The 23,914-nt window shown below is 43.0% G+C and overlaps 1 protein-coding gene across 4 annotated transcripts in view; it reads right to left on the bottom strand.

Moving 5' to 3' along the window:
- Positions 1-23,914, bottom strand: part of SETBP1 (SET binding protein 1) — a 244,314-nt gene that overhangs the window by 68,284 nt on the left and 152,116 nt on the right. For all 4 annotated transcript variants that reach the window (XM_079330330.1, XM_079330331.1, XM_079330332.1 and 1 more), the window contains one exon: positions 10,117-13,609. In XM_079330330.1, coding sequence (XP_079186456.1) covers positions 10,117-13,609 — 3,493 coding nt within the window. The remainder of the gene's footprint in view (positions 1-10,116; positions 13,610-23,914) is intronic.

Below are 23,914 nucleotides of genomic sequence, written 5' to 3'. Positions count from 1 at the left end.
TCATGAGGTCTGAACCTGGGCTTGAGCCTGATTTATTACCATTTTTACCTGCTAGGGGTTTCTTTGATCTCAGCAAGACTCTTCACTGATTAGCAGCAGAGAAGGGGAATTTGGGTTAATGCATGCTCTACCCACTCTTTAACATAAGAGTGGCTCCTATTAGCTCTTTAGCAGTTTGTCTTTTTGTGCTAGAACTTGCACAGCTGACTTGGCTAAACTCTTAATGGGTGCGCTTCTCATGTGGGAGGAAATGTTAAGCACTGATTATTGTTCCGTAGAATTACACACCCAAATGCCATAACTCCATCCAGAGTTCCCAGGCTACACTACTATATCACAAATAAGATCTTCCTCACCGCCTAAAGTAATGTCATGATGCAGTGTAGGAGCCAAGGAATGCTGGGTTTGCAAAACACACACATTGCTTCAGATTGCAATGAATTCATTTAAGAGGAGATCAGGCAGCAAACCATTAATTTCAGCGCAATATATTTCCCTGCTCTTCTTATTTACCGAGATGTTGTCTCAGTAGATCAAATCAATGAAATTACAGCAGTGCACTGACAGCAGCTGATATTTGCCTAGTGTCTTGGGGAGGCATCCCTTTATCAACTCCTTCCAGTTTTTTGCCTGACACATCTCTGCTGGAAATAGGAAAGTTAAAGTTTTCCAGCAGTAACTGGCTGAGTCAGGAGCTGCTGTGGGCAGCCAAGCACAGGCACTCATATTGGCTGCCCTGAGCAGCAAACTCAGCATCACAGTGCCACAGGAGGTGTGCTGCTCTCCCTGGGTGCACTTCTGGAGGCCACGTGTAGGGCGTACACAGCTCCACCCTCAGCTGAGGTGGGAAACTCGTTCAAAGTGGTTTTGAGGTTTTGTTAAGAAGCAAAACAGGAAATCTGCATGAATCTGGAGTTTAACTAATTTTTTTAACTTGTTGCTCTCCAAGACTTTTTTTTTTTTTTTTTTTTTTTTTTTTTTTTTTTTTTTTCAGTAAAAATTAAATAAATACCTGGATGTCAAACTTTCTGCAACTGACCTCATCCTTAGTTTTTTTTACTGGTGCAGATGAGACTTCAGGCAGCAAAGGCACCCTAGAGTAGTCCAAGGATTTTTTTTTTCTCTCCTTTTTTTAGCAAACCAAACAATGCAAAGGCTGTGTCAACTCACTTAAGTTTCTCTTTATGCCAACTAATCGTAGCTGGCACAAAAAACAATGCTGATTATTGCTACAGTGGAGGCAGGGAAGGCCAAAAACAGGAGCTGTAATGGCAAATCTGTGCCATCTGGAGAAATTCTGTATCCTCAGCTCAGCTGCTTGGACCAGAGGAAGGACCACTGAATCCCCTCCAAAAAGCAGTGAAGGACACACCACCAGAGGGGTAAAAAGCACCAGAATAAGCCTCCTGAGCCAACATACTCAATAGCACTACCCCTGCTGAGGGCATCTGGTGGCCCTGTCCCATCCTTCCTCAACCTTCCCTCTGGAAACCATGAAAATCACAAGAGCAGGTTTAACAGCCTGCAGGGATGTGAGCCCTCCCCAGCCCTGAGAAAGCCATGGTGAAACCACCAAATTTCCTCATGAGATGGGGATGGGAATGTTTTTCCTACTGACCTGGATTTAGGACCTAATCACAATAAAAACTCTGTCAGCAGCACCATAAGCTACTGATCTTTGTGGTGCATTGCTGGTTCACATTCTGTGACACTCTTTGCTGAGCAAGCTCTACCCAGGTGTCTCCACAAGTGTGTTTTCTGTTCTTTGTAGGGCTGGGTTTCAGTCAGATTGTCTAAGGAGATATTCTGTTGTCATTCACAAGCAACTACACTGAGAGAAGTGAGTTAGTGACAGGTGTAACACAAATTGGCTGAGCTGTACTTTGCAGCTGAGATCCCAACAAGCTCCTCACAGTTTTCTCCAGTTTATTTGAGCTGCCTCTCTGTGCTGCATAAGGCACCAGCAACGCTTTCTCCTCTCCAGCATCACTCTGACGTCAGCACTTTGATTTGATTTTCTGTCACTGTTCTTACAGATTAAATTTCAACCAGTGACCCACAGCTTGATAGCTCATTAGCAAATCCCTTCGAGCCATCCAGTCCTGCCCTTGCTTGACAGTTAACTCTGCACTGCACATAGTCCTGAAGCCTCCTGAAGGCTGCACTGTGCCATGAGAAAACTCTGTCAGACCCAGTGCAGCTGCAAAAGCTTATGGGAATCTATGTACAGGTGCATGTTTTCAATGACAAATCACTAATAATTCCTATTATAAGTCCTTGGGTCATTTCAAGTATTTGAGGTTGTGTAAAGACTCCTCCATGGGCAGTCAAAACTTTCCTTTCCCAACCCTCCACTCAGCCCTTGATCTACAGGGGAATTATTCTGACTTCCTTCTTGTTGAGACCTTAAAACAGGACATTCTTTCTCCTTTTGTTGTTCAACATCATTATTGCAGTCAGCCCTTTTAAGTTTTCTCTTGCTGTGACACATAAAACTCCTGGAAGGCAGTGGGAATGGAGGAGCAGCCTCAGATCATGTTCTGGAGGTCAGACCCCAACTCTCACTTTTGCAGCTGAGTAGGACAGGATGCAGGGTGCTCTGAGTGCATCAGGATCCCTCTCACTGACAGATGCCTTAAGCTCAGATTTTCCTGTGCCCAGCTTTGAGTTGCACTGATCACCAGGTTTGTAGAGAAGGTGCAGCATTGTTTTACCTCCTCCGTATATCCAAACTGACCTCTTGCCTTGCACCTACATTATCACTGCCAGGAAACAGCATTGTGTACAGTCCAGAGCTAAAGCAAATACTCTTCCCTCTAACAATTCTTAAACTGCCACTTACACAAATACCCAGGCTGGCACCATCAAAGTCTTAGCAAGCCCACTCTTTCTAAGCTAAGAAAATGTCATAAATGCTGAACCAAGGCTGTTTTCAGCACCTGGCAGGCTGAATGCTGACAAAAGAACCCTGGCATGTCCAGTGTCCTGCTCTGGTGTGCCACTGGACCCATGGATGGAAATTCCCAGCCCCACACTGTCCTTCTGCCTCAGCAGACACTTCACTCCTGAAGTCAACCCCACTAATTTCAATGGGGAGACTCTTGATTTATGCAGGGCTGAGATGAGAATCTGGCCGTGATTCTTTATCGCCTTTTAAAGCCAAGAGCCCAGCAGAGGCCAATTGTGTCTGACGTGAAGCAGCTGCTCACCCAATGTGGAATCTGCACAACTTCATAAACTAGCAGTGGTCTGAATAAAAACTTCAAACAAGATGTTCTGGCATTGGCCAGAGAGAGTGAAGATAAATAGCTGGGAGACGCCAAGTTGCGAAGGAAGAGCTGCTTGACTGCAGGACAGAGAGCAAACTAAGAAGCAGAAATTAGGCAGGGTGCTGGGAGGCTTGTAACACTCCCAAAAAGCAAAAGGGTCACAGAATTTAATTTGATTAATTCGTGGCTGGTCTAAAAGACTTTGTACTGAGCCTCAGGCAGTGCAATAAACATACAATCATTAAGAGAGGAAATAAAAGTTAGGTTGGGTGATAAATAGTCCTGCTTCCTCTCCCACTCCAGCTTCCCTCCTGTTTCTTCTCTCCTTGGTCGGTGCAGACATTGGAAGCAACACAGTAAATCAAGAGGTAGCTTTCAAACAACAACAATAATAACAAAATTCACTGTATTTAAATTGCCTTAGTCAAAACATTTTCAAGGAATGCTTAATTTCACTTTCCTAATCAGCAGCATATCCCTTTAGCATACAACATAGGCAGAAAGTAGCAAGAGTCATGCTGGCTTGGTCTCCTCTCCATAGGACTGATAGAAAACTTAGTGGAAAACTAGAAGGACATTTATTCTAAAGGGGCCAGATAATGCTTTTGGAAGTAGTTTCAGTAGCTTGTGTTTGTTTAGTTTGTTTGGTTTCCTAAATATTCAGAGCCCTAAACAGCTGTTTTGATGAATGCAATATATTTACAAGTAATAGGGGTTTTTTTTTCAAAGCTCTGATGGTAACTTTTATGGGCCAGATGGACAAACACTCACACTGCAACTGTGCAGCTCTTGTCCCTCACCACAGGGCACAGTGGGAGGGAACAACCCCAGACTAAAACTGGGGCTTGGAAAACTTATGCTGCTGCTGGAAGCTATGTTGGAGCCTGGGGTGTCTGAGGAAACCCCAGCAGAGGCTCCCCAGGGGAAAGGGAGCCCACACATCCTCAGTCAATGCAGCTCTTACCTGGCTCTTCTCCATCCACTTCAAGCAGTGCCATGGGTCTAACACTGCATTCACTGGGCACTGGTGAGTATCAGAGCTCACTGTGGCACTGTATGGCAGGAAACTGCTTTTGTCCCCTTTCACCCACTCAAACACTGAGGTTAACTGCAATTAGGATATTTTTTCTGCAGATACATGAGAAAACTAAAATATGGTCCTGCAAATCCTAGACTATACATCAGTCTGCCTCTGAATTCATGCACACAGTGCCATACAAAACTCAGGTTCTGTTGAATCAAATCTTTGCTATTATATATATATTTATGTGTTTTGCTGGATGTCTATTCAACTTCCTGCATCACCCAATACTGACTTCTCCTTTCTTATTTCAATGTCTAAAGGTTCACCCACAAGTATATATGCAAGACCCAGCCAGAAACAGGCATTCATTTCATGTCTTCAGGCTGGTCAGATGGAGAATGTTCATCACACATTCTATGATGTTCATAGAAACACAGAAGCATTAAAACTGGAGAAGGCATTTAAGATCACCAACTCCAGTCATTCTCCTAGCACTGACAAGACCCACCACTAAATCACCACTTTTTACATGGTTTTGGACAGTTTCATGGACAGTGACTCCACCACTTCACTGGGCAGCCTGTTCCAATCCTAACAACAATTTCAGTGAAGTCTTCCCTAATACCCAAGCTAAACATCCTCTGGAGCAACTTGAGGCCATTTCCTCTTTTCCTATTGTTTATTATGTGAGAGGAGAATGACCCCCACCTGGCTGTCCCCTCCTGTCAGGAGCTGTGCAGAGCCACAAGGTCCCCCCTGAGCCTCCTTTTCTCCAGGCTGAGCCCCTTCCCAGCTCCCTCAGCCACTCCTCATCAGAACTTGTGCTCCAGACACTCCTCTAGGTCTGTTGCCTTTTTCTAGACACACCCCAGCACCTCAATATCCTTCTTGCCATAAGGGACCCAAAACAGTGGGTCAAACTGTGTGGTCCTGTTTCCACTATCACTGAAACAGTGTGTTCACTGCAGAATAATGAACCAGACCTATGTAAAATAATAAATGATTTGTGGAAAGTATTATTATGCGAAAACTCAGCAAAGTTTAATGAATAAGGCAATTGCCTAACACTATTTACCTACATCTGCACATACTTGTAGAATAAATGTGTTTATCCACTACTGAGATATTGATCCCTTGTCATTGTAAAACTGTGACTGATCCTAGCTAAAGCAGATACTGATTCCTCCAAGAGTAAAACCAGTACTGTACAAAACAGATGAGGAGGAAAGGTCAAGTCAGAAATTCAAGTCAGAAGAAATTCAGCTCATAGCACTGCTGGACAATGAGGGGGGAAGGCCTGGGAGGCTTGTAGATAAGTTAAGCATTAATTTATAAAGCATGTTCATCATGCTAGCTATCCAGCATTCGGAGACTGATGATTGCTGCTTTCCTAATAGCTGCATATGATTAACTTTATATTCCTGTAAATATACTATGTGTGGTGTCTGTGCTGTATCTGATTAAACCAATGTACTTCCTAGCTGATCTTTAAGGTATGATACCCAACGCAAGCAAGGCAATCTTTGTTCATATAATCATTGTTAAAAAAAAAAAAAAAGGAGGCAGAAATTGTGTGACAGTAAGGTAGCACAGACCTTGATTAGCCTCACTACAAATTAAAGCAGAAATGTAGCCCTGATATAGCACCTCTCAACCTCTGCTTCACCTCCAGCTTCATCCTGGCCTGCAGTGATTGTAGGATATAATCTCACAGATTGTACATGCAAATTGCCATCTTATTTATGCACCTTAAAAGGTTAAATGTGCTTTTCCCTATTAATCTGCCTAAGGAAAAAGGTAAGAGAAAAACAATCTTGCTTTTTTCCTGTGGTATTGAAACTGCCATCAGCAGTGGGAGTCTCTTCTCCAGCATCATGAAACAGGCAGACACATGACAAGGACATGTGGAGTTTGCCACATGGACCTCTTTAAAACAGCTCTACTCTCAATCTCCCCAGCCCAGCTGCAGCACCAATCTGTGACCTCTCCCTGGGTCCCTCACCTGGGGCTTTAGTAACACCAGGAAAGCAGATGAAAGGCTCATCCATTCAGCTCTGCAATGTGCCTCAGGTCACACAGTGCCAGAGGGACTCCAGCGCTGTTTTGCAAACATGTTGAGGTATACCTCTGATTGTGGCAAGGAAGGAGTCTACTGAGCCAATGCTTGGTGCACATAACTTGATAGTTCAGTCTAGGATGTGCCCAAGTATCAGTGAAAGGGCAGGATCTGAAACACTTTCTGCCATATTCTTGCCTGTAGGCCAGGCTAATGCACTGGAGTAGTCTTTGGCTAAACAGAAAAGTATCATTAAATTAGTTTTGATTAATTAATCTTTCTTAATGCAGGAGGGTTAGACAAGCACAAGATATTTAGCAAAAAAAACAATTTCAGAAAAAGGCATCAGGATGCAACAGGTCGTGAGGTGTGGATGAGAAGATTTATTAGATTGTCATTATGGAAGGACCACCAGCTTCTCCAGAATAATGGTGTGGAAACAGTCAGGCTGCTGGGAAATTAGACATATGTACTTACACTGCACATTTAACCCAAAGTGGTCCAAAAAGATGTACACTGACTCAAAGCTCACAAGATCTCCACTAAAAATGGCCAGTGATAGTCCTGGTTGGTGCAGGAAAATAAACTGACTTTTGTTGTGACCAACCAAAGTAACTGGTGACAGTCCCTCAATGGGTCTGTTTACCTTGGGCACATATTTCTACAGCAGATGGAATAATTTGGTTGGAAGGGACCTTGAAATATCATCGATTTCCAAACCTCCTGGCTTGAGCTGGGACACCTTCCACTAGCCCAAGTACTCAAGCCTCAACCCAGTCCATGAACAATTCCAGGAATGAGGCATCCATAATTTCTCTGGGCAACCTGTGCCAGGCACCTCATTTGTGCCAGAACTGCCTCTCCAAAAGGTAAGAAGGACAACTCTTCCCTTTATGGCCTGTATCTTTCTAGATAGTAAAACCCTATCTAGGCTTCAAGATTATACAACAGGACTGTTTTCTACCATAAGCATGACCACTACCTATCACAAAGGAAAACCAAACTTCTTAGAAATGTAGTCACAACACAGACAAAACCATAAATTAACAACAATACAATGGTACCTGCAGCTGCACACCACACTAAAACAAATTGTTGAATCACCAAAGAACAATAAATGGTTCTCTCATCCCTCTCATCACAGGTGAGTGTGGGGAGGTTGTGCTTCTTATTTTATCTCCAGAAGAATTGCAATGAAGTTACAAATGGCAGTACAGAGCACAATGTCAATGCAGTAGAGATAACACTGAAATGGTGATATAAATCTAATTTCAGCTTTCATCAGAATATTCAGGATGTCTGCCCTTATATCTATTATATATTATTTTTAACTTGTGAAAGATGATAAATATTGAAAGGAAAAAACAATCAGGCCAAGGAAGTTGCCTCCTGGGACAGACATATATGTCCTCATGCAGCTTTTTTTTCTTTTACCTTTTATTCTTTTTTCTGATTAGTCAATCCTTGTTTAACATCCTCAGGGAAAAGCAAGGTGATTTAGGAGGAAGAAGGTGAAGGTTATCATGAAAGAGAGTAATCCTCCCTCTGTGGGAACTGGTTAAATGGTTATGGCTAAACTCGAGTGCAGACCTCTGCTGGGAATCCCAGTGAAGGTCAAAGGCAGAGAGGAAAAAAAGCTGCACTGAGATCTTAGGCAGTCATAAGCAGACAGATGTTCCTAAGCTTTAATGAGCAGTCTTGGCTCCAGGCCTTTCTTGGCAGAGTTTAGTTTTAGTATTTTTCCTTGTAGTGCAAGGTATGGCTCTGGTTATCTGGCTCTGCTTAGCTAACTGCTGATGATTTTTCCATCCAAATAATAGCATGACAATGAAGAAATAAATTAATAATCTGAGAGCTGATGGATTAGGTTATGAGGAATGCTGTGTGGCTGCAATCATGAAGAGCAAAAATAAACTAAAAAAACAATTTCAGTTTAAACAACTAGTTTAAAAAGTTTAAGCTTCAAATCTAATGGCACTTCCACAGCAAGTTCTAGCCCTCTATCATATACTTTTATTGTCACAGGGAATAAACTGAAGGAAAATAACATTAAATCAACTTTTTCTTTACTAAATCCATCTTCAAGTCAGCCTGGTGGGGATCATGCCCCTACTTTGGAAACTAATTTGAGTTCACCCCTGTCGGGAATTTTGACAGTTTGCTCTATGCCTTAGTAAAATATATTGAAAATTACAGATTTAGCAAATATCTTCTGTTCAAAGAGCAAAAATACTACAAATGCAAAGGCTGCCATCAAACTGTGGAAACTGTGAAAACTATGAACTTTCATCAAAAAAAAAAAAAAAATACACTTGTTAAACATTTTGAAGCCTTTTAATCCTATGTGCTAGGACACAACTTCCTTAATGAAACAGCCACTGCAGCACCTGGTGTGAATACCTTTAGTCCTTGTCAGGCATGGTGCAACTCTGGTGCTCAGAGACGTATTTCAATATATTTTCTTACATTTTTGGATGTATCATTTTTTGATGGTCTAGTATAATATGATATTATGAATGGGAATGTTTTCATGGGGTAAACTGTCATTTCAGACCACGTTTCACTACTGTATTTCAGATTCTGGTCTTGGTAAAGGAATTGGAAATGTTTGTGTGGCTTAAACATGGCTTAAACAGTCTTTGGAACTCAGTCACAAGTCAGTAAAAAACTTTAGAGCCTTACATTGGCAAGTTACACAAATTCTCTACTCCTGTGTTCTCAGTTAATTTTCTTTTAATTTTGAAGGCTATCAGCTACTTTTCTTTGAAGCACTTTTTTAGCACATCAGAATCCCATCCACCACTGGTTGACTCAGAAAAGTTCACCCCTTTCCAGAACTAAGTGTGAAATCTGCTTTGTGATTAATATCTGGTGGTGTAGAAGCACTGGGCTCGCTCCCAATCTAAATTCATTCATAATGCACCAAAACACCTGCCTCTGTGTCATCACAAAAGCAGCTCCCTATTGTAAATTCAGTCTCTCAGGCAAGATTCAGGTTCCCTTTTTTCCCACTCTGCAGGAGAGGAACAGATGTCCTCATCAGCCAAAAGGAGCTTCCTCCCTCTTCATCTACTCAGCTTCCATTTCCAAGTCATGAGACCTAAAAGTCTCCAGAGTCCATTGGTGAGGATTTGTTTCCAGGACACCATCCTTTCCCAATGCTCAGGAAAATTATTTTACAAGACACCTGCAGCTGGGAGTGACAGATTTTACATTAGGACAGGATGTCCAAATATTCAGCCCAGCCATCACTCATGGTGGATGCCTCTGGATCAGCAGTAGAACACATAATGGGACACTGTCACAGCTTCACACCTTCCCACCTGTCTGGTCCATCCCATCAACAAATGGTCACTTTATGGGCCAGAGGAGAGATTCTGCTCTTCTCCTAAAGGCTGGACAGTGACTTTGATAATTTGATGATAGACACTGATTAGAGGGATGACCAGCTTGCCAACAGGTATTACAATTGCTGCTGTTGCAGAACGCAATGGTCAGATTTTAGAAAGAAATGCAGCAAGTCATGAGAGGTAGGTGAAGGCAGGACAAATATTTATAAAATGCTGTGTATCAACTCAAATACTTGTAAAATTTTGGGCCTAAGATGTGGTCAACTTTCTTGATGATCTCTCCTAGGTTTGGATGAAGAATGAAAGCCATAAAAGTTATTAACACATAAATGTATTTGCTGTAAATGATGAGTCCCTCTTTGTTCAGCATGGAAATTTTAATGCAGTTAATATAAAATAGAATAAAACAAAACTTACCTGAAGAGGCTGAAGAATCAAAAGTACTTCTGTCCTTCCTATTTGTCTTGAAGGGCTGAATGTCCTTTTCCCTGTAAGTTCCAAAGCCTTCAAAGCTTCTTCTTTTATTCCCACTTGCATCATTGTCCCGCTTCTCACTTGAGGAATTCATTTCACCAAACATGTCCAGGGACTCTGACCTTCCATTACTCTCAGTATTACCAGAGTATCTCTTTGTGCAAGAGTCAATGGGATCACTGCTTGAGTCACTTTTATCTTTACTCTGTGACCACTGCTGGGCATCAGAAAGTGATAGCGTAGACAGCGTATCCACTTCAAAGTTACTCTTTGAGCCTTTGTGCCCGGTTTCACAATGCTGGTGCTTCTGCTTCTCCTTATGCTTGCTCTTCTCGTTGAGCAAGGACAGGTCTTTGTCTGAGCCACTCAGCCTCTCGTTGATGGCGTGGCTGGAGAAGCCAGTGGACTTGCTAGCAAAGAGACCACTCAGATCTTCGTGAGTCCCCAATATCCGCTCATCCTTATGCTTGTGCTTGTGTTTGTGTTTCCTTTTGTGAAGTCGGCCACTTGAAAGGCTTGTTCCTCCAACCTTCGGAGGAGCCAAAGAGGACTGCATGTCTCCAAGGCCCATTCCCACAGGGGTTTGTAGGTGCACTCCGTGTTTTGCTTTGTGTTTGGCAGTGGTGGACATCTTCATATGAGAGCTTGCATGGAATTGGGGTGGGGGCACGGTAGGTCTCATAAATGGGGAAGCCGCTCCAAGCGTGTGAGACAGGTACAAAGGAGCTGGATACTGACCGTAGTAACCAAGATTCATCATAGGCATTGATGTGTAAGGCATTCCATAGGGTGCATAGTAACTCCCACTGGGAATAGGGTAACCGAACCCTTGTAAAAAAGGCACCTTTGTCATGGTGTCATTGGTTTTGGCAGGTCTACCACGCTTCTTCTTAGACTTCATATCAGAGGTCCTGCGAAGATAGAGCAATGGGTCATACTGGATATATGGCACAGGGTAGTAGTGATCAAAATTAATCCTGAAGATGCTGGGATATGGATTTTCATGATAAAATGTATAACTTCTATGGGAAATCCTGAACACTTGAAACTTATTGATGAGTTCCTCAAGGTCTGCCAGAAACTGGAGGTCATCTCTGTTCTGCAGGCTTTTCCTTTTCCTCTTGTGCTTTGGCTTTTTAATACTTTCATGAGAGAGAAAGTTATCCACAATGAGATGCTTCTGCCGGTGACCATGCCTGTTCTTTGTGCTGGTGTCAGATGGGATAGCCTCTGGATTGTCCAGGGTGCAGAAATCAAAGGAATATCTCCGGCGGGATTCTGAGCTTTTCTCGGCTTGGTCAGAGGTGCTGTTGTTGTCTGTACCTATCCCACTGTCGCTCGGTATGGTTTCCTCACTGTGAGACTCGCTCACTGGCGACAGCGTGACTTCCTTCAGAGAACCTATTTCACAGAGGTGAGAAGGTGAATTAGCCATTAGCCTGGGTGGAGACAGCTTCCAAGTTCCACTGTGCATTCCTTTCTGGGTTTTTGTAGGAAGAGCACTGATAGGTTGAAGATTTGGCATAGTTTTTAACTCTGAAAAATTAGTTTCAGTGCTTGCAGGGCTGAGGTTGCCGTTGATCCCCACTAATTGTGTTGAAAGCGGATGAATAGCTGCTGGTGACGATGCCACAAGTGACTGCAGGTTGGAAGGCACTGCTGGGTTTTCTGGCTGGCTGGAAACAGGCCTTGAGTGCTTGATGGCTGTCTTAGGTTCTTCTGGCTGAGGCTGCAGTTCTGCCCTTGGCTTTCTGCCCCGTTTTTTACCAATGTAGATAGTCCCCCTCTTGCTGACGTTGATCTGCTTCCCTAGCCTGGCATCAATGGTGGTTGGCCCAGCACTAGATGGTGGCTGGACTTTTGCTTTCAGAGCTATGCTGCTGGAGCAGGAGGACAAGATCTGATTGAGAATGTTCTTCCTCTTGAGGGTTTTCATTTTATTAATGGTCTTGATGGTCTTCTTATCCAAGACCCCAAGTTTCCCCACCTTTTTGTGAAATTTGAGTTCACTGATAGACTTGTCCTCTCCTGGAACCATCTGGGCAAACTTGGCCAGATTCCTTCTTCTCTTCCTTTTCTTTGTTCCTGGAAATTCACGACTGATTGGACTCACTGGGCTGGTGGAGGTCCCCTCATGAATGGTTTCAACAGTGAGCAAAGGCTGTTTCTTTGGTCGTCCTCTTTTTTTCTTGACAGGTGTGATCACAGTAAGACTGTCTGTGTTGGTATACAGAGGGCTGGATGGTGTGATGGGATAGGCAGAAGGAGGCTCCACCATCAGCTTCTCAGATGTTGTCAGGGAAGTCTCCCGAATAATAGATTTAGGTTTGCTGCAGGTCCACCGACGCTTAGCTGCATGTTTGGGGTGCTGGACGTCAGGTAATTTGCCAGCTGTGGAAAGATTGGTGGGTAGGAGAGTGGATGTCACAGGCAGAGGTTTTCTAAGTCGGGCGGCACTGTTTGGGGACGCTTTGTCCGTGAATGCACCACTGTCAATAGCTGCTAAGGGGGACTCGTTTTCAATCACTTTCCCTGGCTTTGGAGCTCGAACATCTTTTTTACTCCCCTCTGACTGAGAGCTGGTGGTCCTGTTTGCCATTTCACTGCTCAAAGCAAGCACGGAGGGCAGGCTTTTCTCCTGGATAGTTTTCTCTATGGAGGATTTCATGGATTGCCTCTTTTTCCTTTTGTGGCCAGATGCATCTGTTGTCGGAGACTTTATTGGGATAGTAATTCGTACGTGATTGGTGTCACTTTCACAACTGCTGGCAGAAATGGGATTCTGCTTCAAGGGTGATGTATCCAACATGCTGTCCATCGAGTAAGACTCCTTTTTCCCTTCCATACTGTCATGGGATTTGCTGTCAAATGCTTTCTGAGCACTCTTTACCCACTCGATATCTGTGGTTTGGATGGTTTGGCTCATCAAGTCCTTTTTGCTGGACTTCTTCTTCGTACTTGCAGCGGGCTGGTCGGGGGCCTCCAGCTGCACACCTCCCTCTTGATCTCCAAGAGGCAAAAGCCCATTGCACTCAGAGGCACTGCTTGGCTGGGTGGCCGTGCTGATGCCGCTGGGCGACGGGACCGCGCTGCAAATCGCCAGCTCCTTGCTACTGACCGACAGCTGCCCCCACGTGCTGCTGCTGCTGCTGCTGCTGCTGCTGCTGCTGCTGGACTTCTTGGCCTGGGATTTGCTGTAGGAAACTCCTGGCTCCAGAGCAGAGACCTTGGTGGTACTAATTGCTTCTCTACTGGGCTCTGTGTTGATGAAGCAACTCTGAGAAGCGGGTCCGGTGTCGGAGCTCGCTGACCAGTCGATGTGGTGCTGATTGCTACTTTTCTGCTGGTGCTTTGATTTTAAGGTGTCACTGGTGAAGTCTTGCTGGAGGCCTGGATCATAGTGCAGAGCAGAATGCTTTTGTGGCCTGTCATAAACCTGGAAGGGAGCAGAAAATAAACAGGAAAAAAAAATTAGTTCAGCAGTCCATTCATAACCACTGGTTGTAGCTCTTTCTTTATGCAGTGAATAATAACAATGCCATTGTAAGAGTCAGGAACCTTTATAAAATCTTCCTATACTTGAGCCAAATTTGCATTTAGATTTCATGCACAGTAAACAAGTTTTGTTTGGTTTCCCTGCTCTAAAAACAGTGGAAATATTTCTATAAATGCAAAATTGCTAAGGGAACATGTTCTATTGATTTTTAATTTAAAACACAAGTGAAATATTCCCCTTCAATGGATGAATGGTGCAACTCAGCCTCCTGGTGAGAATGCCTTTTTCCTGAAAAATAATTGCTCACAGAACTTAAGGCTCAACAGCAGCAATTAAACTCATTATTGTAAACAAGAAAACTGAAAAATTATCTTGGAAGTTGTAACAAACAAGAGGAAAACCCAAGGGTCCACTTCCCTATGAAGGCAGATTCTGCAAAGATTTACTTGAATTTCCACATGGAAGCCATCCCCGCATACTTAGTGCTTAAAATCATATGCATAGCGTCAAATGTGTGAGGCACACTTGGCAGGTTCAAGATTTGCATTACTCCCTTCCCATTTTAAAACTCTGCTATTTGCAGTATTGGTGAGAGATATTTTCAACATGATTTCTACTCTGACAGGAGCTCTTCAAGCCACAGAGGTTACAGCAAGGGCAGAATTATGCTGAAGACTCTTACAGAGTAAAAGAAACTCTACTGTTTTTCTCTTGGTGGGCCTCCAGCTAAAAAAATTTTGTTTACTTCAGCTGTAAATTTTTCCTTTTAAAGCAAAAGTATCTATCTATTTGTTTTTTACTTTCTTTGGTTGACCTGTTTTCTTTTTCTTCTTTGTTTTTTTTCCTACTTTTTAAATTTTCCAGCTTTTATTTTGTAAAGCCCAGACTGTGCTTTTGTACACCTAATACTACAGGCAGGACTAGGTGTACAAACTACTGACACTGTTGTGAATGTCAAATAAATGATCAGACTTAAAATAAAAACCTAACCAAGCAAAGCAAAGTAGATAGTAACTGCTGTGTGTCTTGTGTTCTTGCAAACACCCTTTTACAATTAAGTTTCTATCAGTAGCCTGTTGGGTCTCCCTTTAGGGTGTTTGCAACAGAAATCTTGGGGCAAGCAGGCAAAAGGGAGCAAGAGGGAAATGAGCTTGGGAAACAAGGTGTCCCTAGTTCTGAGCAACTTCAGAGAAGTTTGAAAAGGACTAGACAACCCCAAGCCCATGGCACATTATTTAGTGGCCACATTATTGACAAATTGATGCTGAGCTATTTTTCATGCGCATATAAATATAGACATGTGGCTTTCCTGGAATAGGCAATAATGATGAAGTTGTTCTGGTCCATTGTCTGAGCAGCAATTGGGGACTCTTAAATCCTGTGGATAGTTCAGCTGTCGTGCACATGGACCAGCCATGCTCAGGGAAAACAGAGATTTCCAGGAATTGTGGAGTGAGAGAAGGAAAGCATGCAGCTGTGGTGGAGCTGCAGATGTTGCGGGTGAGCGACACCCGGTTTCATCAGCCTGAGAAAGGAGCTGAAAGCATAAACAGCCCTTGGGGAATGAATCCTTCTCCTCCTCTTCCTCACAGTGGCTTCCCACACACGAGCCCTGCAGCACACAGAGGACACAAGCCACAATGATGCCTTCCTTCAGAAAAGGGGGCCCATCCATGCCCATGTCTTGGGATAGGTCCAGGGAGCACCCGCACCCGCACTAGACTTTTAAAGCTTGTTTTATTTTAATTATTTTAAACTGATCCCAAAGCTCCTGAGATCCATTTTGCCTGGGCCATTTGAGCTTCTCCTGCTGCCAGCCACTAGGATGAGTGTTCTGGCACATGGAGATGGGCAGGATATCCCCTGGTGATGTCCCAGGGAAGGATGCTCTGCTTCACTCCAGCCTCACACAAAACTTCATCTTCCTGAGGCACCACAACTTGTGACATGAAGGGGCCCTGAAAATGCTGAGCTGAGCCTCTCTTGGGCCCCAGCACCCACACTGAAGCAGGTCCAGGCTGTTTCTGAACAGATCCAGCCTGCTGGCTGCAACCAAACCAGCTTCTTACACACACGTTACTTCCAAGTATCGAGCCGTGAAACTAAATGACCTGAAACATCTCATTTGGAAGAGAAAAAAAAGGAAAAAAAAAAAAGAAAAGACAAAAATAAGAAGGAGGGTTATAGCAGGGAACAAAAACTTTGCACTCTAGCAACATTTTGGCCTCCCCATATCTATCACATACATGGAGATCCATGGTCTAGAAGGAGCAATAATCTCTGATCTGTATTTTAAAGCAGTTAATAAGGGCTCAGAATGGAGAGGCCAGCTATAGATCAGTGATGAACGCTGATATATGGCTTGGCTCCTCCAGCCTCATTTCCTTGGCCTGTACATTGCATAGTGATGATGCAACTCCCAGCACATCCCTAATGATAGCCCTGTCATTGCTCCAGCAGCACGGGCCACCACCACATTGATCTCAAAATTCATGAGAAAGATATGCCTATGTCATCAAAGGTGCCAACTCTGGAGGCATTTAATCACGCAGATAAGCACTCCAATTTCAACAGGCCTTCAGAAAATGACCAGTCTGCAGGATCAGGGGACTCCATTTCCTAAGCGAAATGTCAGGACTATATATCTGCCCAAGCACATTACAGTCTGCTGGTTTTCCTCATGAAACTTCTTGCAGTGTAGAATTTATTTGCTCTGCCTTACCAGACACATCCATACCACCCAAAAATAATTCTTCTGCAACACAGTGAGTAGAGACAATTTGGCTGCAGTAGGTTGGGTTTCAGTGGCTGCAGTGGATATATGTACCCAAAAGCACTACTAAATCAGTTGAAAGTAATGCTGCCAAGTGTTATTTTATTCCCCATGGATTCATCTGGGTGGCTGTTTGATCCCATTGGCACAAATGTTTAGGCTTCAATTTTTCCTGCTGCATGAACACCATCCCAAAAAGCCAATGGGGCCCAGCTCAGCTAAGCCAAGACTCTGCTCATCTGACAGAGATGTCAGACCTGTCAGGATGCTGAGGGAATCTTAAGAAACCTGTATCTTGATATCTTTCACCCAAAGTCTCTACTTTATTTGTCAATAAGTATGTAATGTACTCCAGCTCCATGGGGCTGTTGTCTTGAATAGAGCTCCCATGGCAGCCAGCTGAGACCAGCATAAAGAACAGTGGGCCTTTTTTCACAAAAACAGAAGGATTTATCTTTATTTACTTTTTGGTTTATGAGACCTTAAAATGCTTCAACTCCAGCATCAGCCTCTGTTGGGCATTTGCCCCTTCATTAAATGGGATTTTCTTCCACAGTCAACTATTCTGCAATGAGAATCTGGTCCTTCTTCTTTTGTGGAAGTACAAGTGTAAATTAACTCATGTAACTTTAGTACAACTCTGCATACTTAGTCAATATTTCCCTTCCTATACAGTTTACTGGATGTTTTTAGTAGGTTAAATAATCCCAACTTTCCTTTAAAGAAAATAGAATACACATAAAGAAGATCATAGCTTTTGTAAATGCAAAAAGGCTTGAGCAACCTGATCCAGCACATGCTAAACCTTAGACTATAAGATTAGAATCCTCTTACTGGTAGAATAAGATTTGAATGACAAACTCATGAGTTTCAGACTCCATCTTTGGCAGGGGTGGGTGGATGTGTGAGCAGGATAGATCCCATTCATGGTGATCACTGATCATAGACAAAAAGAGGTTTTATGCTGTATATTTATACCTGTCCCTCCAGTCCTGTGCAGCACTGCACCTGCAGATGTGATTGCTTCCCAGAACAGTTTTATTCTGGCATGCAGCCCTTGCAGCTGAGGAGATGGTGCTGTACCAGTCCCATGAGGGGCAGCATCCTACTCTGCAGGTAGCACCCAGCAGCAGAATCCCTCCCTCAGGGACTCTTTTAGGATGCTTGTCTGCATACTTGCTCTGCTGACTGAGCTTCCATCTAAACCCACATGCTGTTTCCAATCCAAATGCAAAAATTGGAAGGAGATGTCAGCAACAAAATCAACAGCCTAGTAAAATAATGATGATTTTTTAAAATCCAAATTAAAAAAAATAACTTTAAATATATATTTAGAGAAACCCAACACCTGACCTAAAAAAACCATAAAATCCCAGTGCTTAAAGGGATGTTTCCTCCTACTCCAAATGCACCTTTTTAGGAGGTAACACATATAAAGCTTGTCAAGAATCTGGCTTGCAAATCAAAGTTAATACTACAACGCCCCCTCTTTAAATCATTCGCAGATCCATCTGTGTAATGGCTCCTCAAGTGTAATTCCCTATTAAGAGGCTTTATCTGGAGAGATAAGCAGCTGGTTCCCATGTCACTAATTGCTGTCTGCTGTGATTTTAAAACATCTGCACCATTGTGCTCTTCATTTTCATATTCTAATCACCCTGAAACTTGAAAAAGGTACATCATTGATTGTTTCTGTGGGTTAATTAGTACACAGTCTCCTTGTAGAGACAATTTAAAGGCAGTCAGAACCTCAATCAGCAAGTTTGTTTTAAAAATTAATAACATCAGGAGCGTCTGTGGGGATTGGCATCCACAGTGACACATCAGTGTGCTCTAGGGACATACCATCCTTTGTTATCTTCTTCATAAGGATGGAAACAAAATTGAAAAAAAAAAAAAGATACAAAAAGAAATAAAAAGGGGAAAGTCTTCCCTAAATGCATAAAGTCACGTAAAATCAGGGTATTTCTTTTATCTCAGGGTCACCCCTGCCTCACCAGCAAGAGCAAATCTCATCAAAGCATCATATAAAACCTCTGTGAGTTCTAGGAACTTGTAAGGATATTTTGGTATCAATTTTGCCATCTAGGAGCTGGCAGGTCATTGGAAATCCATGGGGTGAAGCTGTGATATGTGAGGGTACTTGCTCTGCTTTGCCTCCTGAGCTGGCAGGGTGCTGGATCCGCAGGAGCTGTCTCCCAGCCATGCAGAGGATGGAATTAGCTCATTAGCAGTCTGCTGTGGCAGAGGGACTCCATGCAAAGTGGACCTTCCTGTATCCAGCCTTCTCAGAGGGAAGGCAGGCTCAAATTCAGACCTGCTTAGCTGGGCTTTATACTCAAAAATCCTTCAGACAGTCCTTATTACAGAACTTTGGTGTCTAGCAAACTGTCAGCCTGAGATGTTCCAGGCTGAATGAATAAATCTGCAGGCACTGACTGAAAATGCAGTGGCCACCTGCCTTCTGAAAAATCAGTCTCTGTTCTTGTCCTGAGTTCCTAAAATCTGGAGAATCTCCAAGTTATTTGTTCCCCTTGAAAAAGCTTTCTCTTTAGCTTCTGCTTCCTAGACATGCACGAACACATGTTACTGGAGAAAAAAACCTGGGAAAGAAAGGGGAAAAAGAGATTTCTAGCTCCAACACATTAATAAATAATCCTGGCTCAGCTCATACTTGTGCTCAAAATTGAGCATTTCCCCTTGTGTCCCAATGGGATGGCTGTAAACTGCTCACTTGCAGGCTCTAATCAGAGCTCCAGGTTGAAGATATTTCATGTCTTTTGGTGAGTGCACTGAGCTTTCCCAGGGCAGAATTACTCTGTAAATAAAAGATGCCAAGTGGAGGAGACAGCAGGCTCAGACAAATATAACTTTGGCCTGATGACTTACAGGTTGAGTAGTCATGGACATGAGGTGTGAGAAGCCTGTGATCAAGTCAAGTCTGTTCATAATTGCAAGCCTCTAAAACGTTCTTAGGAATTTCTTCAGGTCCTCAGTGACTCCAGCCATGGATGAGGGATACAAACCAGAAAATTACACTTGATGACAGTACAAACAGTGGTACTTCTGAAGAACTCCACTGAATCTAGCTCAAAACTGATGTAGGAGCTTTAATTAAAATTGAAACATGAATAGAAAGCACATCAGCCACACTAACATAAAATTAATTGCTGAGGTTCCAAAAGAGAGGATTTTCCAGGGTACTGTTGTTTATCATTCCCAGATTTTACTCCTTCTACAGCTCCCAGGGTCTCAAAGAACACAAAGCCCAACCATCAGGCTGCACAGGAGTGTGGACCACAGAATGATAGAATGGTTTGGGTTAGAAGAGACCTTAAAGACAACCCAGTTCCAAGCCCTGAACATTTGACATACAAGGAGAGGCAGAAATTAATGCAAAAATGCCCATGAGAGCACAACACAGCATGGGGTGGGAGTGGGTTAATTAAAAGCCAAGCAACATCTCTTTGTGTCCATTCACCAAACAAAACATCCCAGGCTGTGCAGTGTGTTTGTGGGATTGTATCAATACAGAGAAGCTGACATTCAGGCTTTGGCATCATGATTGTTTTGAAAATATCTTGTCTAAAGCACTTATCCAAGGAAAAGACAAATCAATGCAGAGATTACTGAACAGTCCAAAGATGCTCACATGGTTGTGAATTGTAATTTTTCATGCATTCCTGGTAAAGCGTCTTGATTTTCTAAATAATTCAGAAATTCCAAAGTTATTCCAAATTCATTTTGCTACCAGCTTTAAACTGAATAATTTGCACACTGTTTCAATCTTCTGCTGCTATTCAGATACTTCTATTTTCCACATAGAGGGATTGAGGATTTTATTTTGTCAAATTGCAACAACATGTTGAATTTATGAAGGTAGGATTTGGCACTGCAGGCTGATCTGCTCCTTACTGGTGGAATAGACCAACTGCTGCATATATTTTCTTTATCAAATGTTTAAACAACCCTGTTCTATTCAGAGCTTTGTATTATGCACCAAGTCTGGGAAAACTCTAAACAATGGGATTTTTCTGTCATCTCCAACAAAGAACCCATCATCACCGACATAACAATGTGGTTTAAATATCGTGTTTAACCATAACACTGGTTGCTGCCTTGGTTTAGGGAGCTGGGAGAGAACAACTGGGCACCAGCTAAGGTGGACTACAACAGGACTCATACAATTTTCCCCATTCAACTGCTGAGATAACTCTGGTTTGGTCCTTGTTTGGCCTTAAGCCAGTGGAAGGATTTTTAGGCAAATGTTTCAGACATTACATCCACAAAGCCAGTGCTTGCAGAGCAAGGTGCCTTTCTGAGCTGAATGCTTTCATTTGTTCAAAACCTTTGCTAATGAACTTAACTGCAAGAGTGACATTAAGGCTTTATTATTAATAATTTAAAAACCAAACTTCCATCCCTTCAGGAATGGTTAATTCTGTGGAACTGCTTTCACCAGTGAGTAACTATGACGTTGCTTGTCCAGCTTTCTATCTCATCTTGCTCTTCCACTTCCCTGTGTAATTTCAAATTGTAAAGGTCAATGCACATGTGTACAATGGCTCAGCCAAAATAAAACTGCAGAAGGATCCCAAGACAGACTGGGTACAGAAATAGTAAGCAGTAAGGGGTTTTTCAGTAAGCTCTGAAAAACTTGTGGTGTTTTCTGGGATGATAATCCCAGAATCCTAGAATGACAGAATAGGGTGAGTTCATAAGGATCATTGAGTACAGCTCCTGCCTCTCCACAGGACAACCCAACAATCCCCTGCTGTGCCTGAGAGCATTGCCAAAACTGTCCTTGAACTCTGTCAGTTTTGGTGCTGTGGCCATTCCCTGATCCCAAACACCCTCTGGTTGAAAAAACCTGTTCCTGATATCCAACCTGAACCTCCCTGACTCAGCCTCAGGCTGTTCCCTCAGGTCCTGTCACTGTCACCACAGAGATCAGTGTCTTCCCCTCCTCTTCCCTTTATGAGGAAGCTGTAACTGCAATGGGTTCTGACCTCAGTCTCCTCCAGCTAACCAGACCAAGTGACCTCAGCAGATCCCCATGTGGCTTCCCCTTAAGGCCTTTCACCATCTTAGCTGCCCTCAGCATGTCTGAGATTGCTAAACTGGAAATAAGGATGTTAACAGCTATGCACTTTAAGTTTCTGCTGTAATTTTTTAAAGCCCGCAATTCTTAATTTGCATTGAAAGGTTTCTTTTATCCTTCATTTAATATAGGAATTGCAGCATTACCTTGAATACTCTTTCTCTTCTAAGGGATGGGAGAAATATAAATGGCTTTTCCATTGAGGCCAGTGATTCTTTCCACTAGAGTTAAATAATTTGATTATAAATTGAGTCCTTAAATGTCAAGGAGATGCTGAATTCACCTGAAAACAGGCATTTAGGGGAGCTCATAAAAGCTGTGAGCTGCAGTCAGTTAGCTCATCATTCTTTTAGCATGCACTTCATTTAGCAGTTACTGACCGCCAGATTAATTCTTTCAAAGCATTCTGATTGCAGCTAAGGTCTAGCATGAAGTACTAAATGTGCAACAGCATTAGCAAAAGGTCCAGAAATCTGCCAGAACATCTATCAGGCACAGCTGGGTTATAAACCTTTTTAAAATTTGTAGGACAGGTCAAATACACAGTGTCTTCCAGCTTCCCTGAATAAAGATCTGGGTCCTGTCCCATGAATTCAGTGAGAGCATTCCTTGTGACTTCAGCAAATTCACTGCAAAATGGTGAACTCCAGCAACCTGAACCAAAACGTGGGAGGTTCATTCCCTTTGCAAAGTCTGCCTAAAGAGGTCACAGGTGGTGCATTTCTGGCTCTGTTGGGTGCACACCAAAGAGCCACCGTGCTTTGTGTGAAGCCAGCGAGTGCTGTGGGCTGCACACATCCAGAGACACGATGTGGTCTGGGCTCTCCCAAAAAACTGGTCTCAGAACAGGCTGCAAAGTGGGATTCTGCTTAGTTTCCAACAGTAAAATAATACCTTTCTGACAGATGGAATAGGAACACTCTCATCTTCCCTTGCACACTGAGTGCATTCCTTGTAACAGCCCAAGCTGACATGCAGTGGAACCTGCTCCATTTGCAAAAGGCAACAGGATGAGTGGGGCTTCAGGAGATTTATGCTCCAGTTTCCCCATAACACATGACTGCTTTTCACCACTGTTGTCATATAAAAAGTGATCCCTTTCCCCTTTTCCCTAGAACCAGTAGCACCCTCAGGAAGTGATAGCTGGGGAAATTTCCTTGAACACATTGAAGAGGCCAAAGTGTGGCAGAAATCTCTGTTTCTGGACTAAAGATAATGTCCCTGTGACATAGCTGTTGAATATTTTTGTCTTCCATCCATACTTTAAATCCACAAAATTAAAGAAGGAATAATGGAAGACAGGTATGGAGGAGGATGCCCAGAACTGCACTGGGGCTTTGGGGCATGGACATATTTTTTTGCAATAAAAATGCTCAGCTGCAAGGCCTCTTTCAAGACCATAGAAGGGTTGATTTTGGGCAGCTGCAAAATCACAAGCTGTCCTGGTAAAATCTGACTGCTCTCCTATAAGAACCAATTTTACTAGCCCCCAGATTTGGCTCCCTGCAGATAACTCTTCCACACAGATGTTTTTTGCAAGTTCCTCACCACACCCAGAGCCAAGTCTTTACCAGTGTGGGAAAATTAATCAGGCTTGTAATAATGTACTGGAGCAACAAAAACAACAGAATGGTGATATAAAATGTCTCTGGTGATGCTTGGGGAGGTGATGATGGCAGGCACTGCATTTCTGGGACACTGCTGTGCTTTTCCTAAATGACACCTATCTCTGCTTTGATGTTCTTCCCTCATTTCTTCTTCCTCCCCTCCCTCCCCAGCTATGACAAAATCACCTTTACTAATAAACCTCCAGCTCAAATAGCAGGTTTTATTTAGTGTGCTATAAAAACAGTCATTTCTCAGATCATAAAAAGGGCTCAACTGGACTGCATCATTTTGCTGAAGTGAGTTTTCTGGTGGAGTGATTCTCTCTTCTAAATGCCACAATCCCCCACTACTAGTATTTATGTACCAAAATAAAATGCAATTTTCTGTATTTTATTAAGTGTGACTCTCCAGTGCAAATCCATTTGGGAGCTGATCCCAAGATTTAATTGGCTTTTGCTTCTATACTTTCATGATATTTTTAAGAGTTTTCACAATATCACCAGGCTAAATACAGTTTTATTTATGCACAGCAGCATCACTTTAAGGCTCTGACCAAGTTTAGCTTTGTCTTCTACACATATAAATCCACAGCAGCAGAGACCAGAAAAAGAAAGGGCAGGGAGATGTGGTCTAGACAGGAAGATTGCAAAACACTCTGAGCACAGCTTACTGCCTAAATGACCTCCCAAGCTTCTCTAGCTTCTCATCCAACAAATCAGGTGTAAAATGGAGCCCTGTGTCTCACACACATGAGACAGAATAT

The sequence above is a fragment of the Erithacus rubecula genome (assembly GCF_903797595.1).
Source record: "Erithacus rubecula genome assembly, chromosome: Z".
NCBI classification, from domain to species: Eukaryota; Metazoa; Chordata; class Aves; order Passeriformes; family Muscicapidae; genus Erithacus; species Erithacus rubecula.
This window is presented reverse-complemented; position numbering and strand designations above follow the sequence as displayed.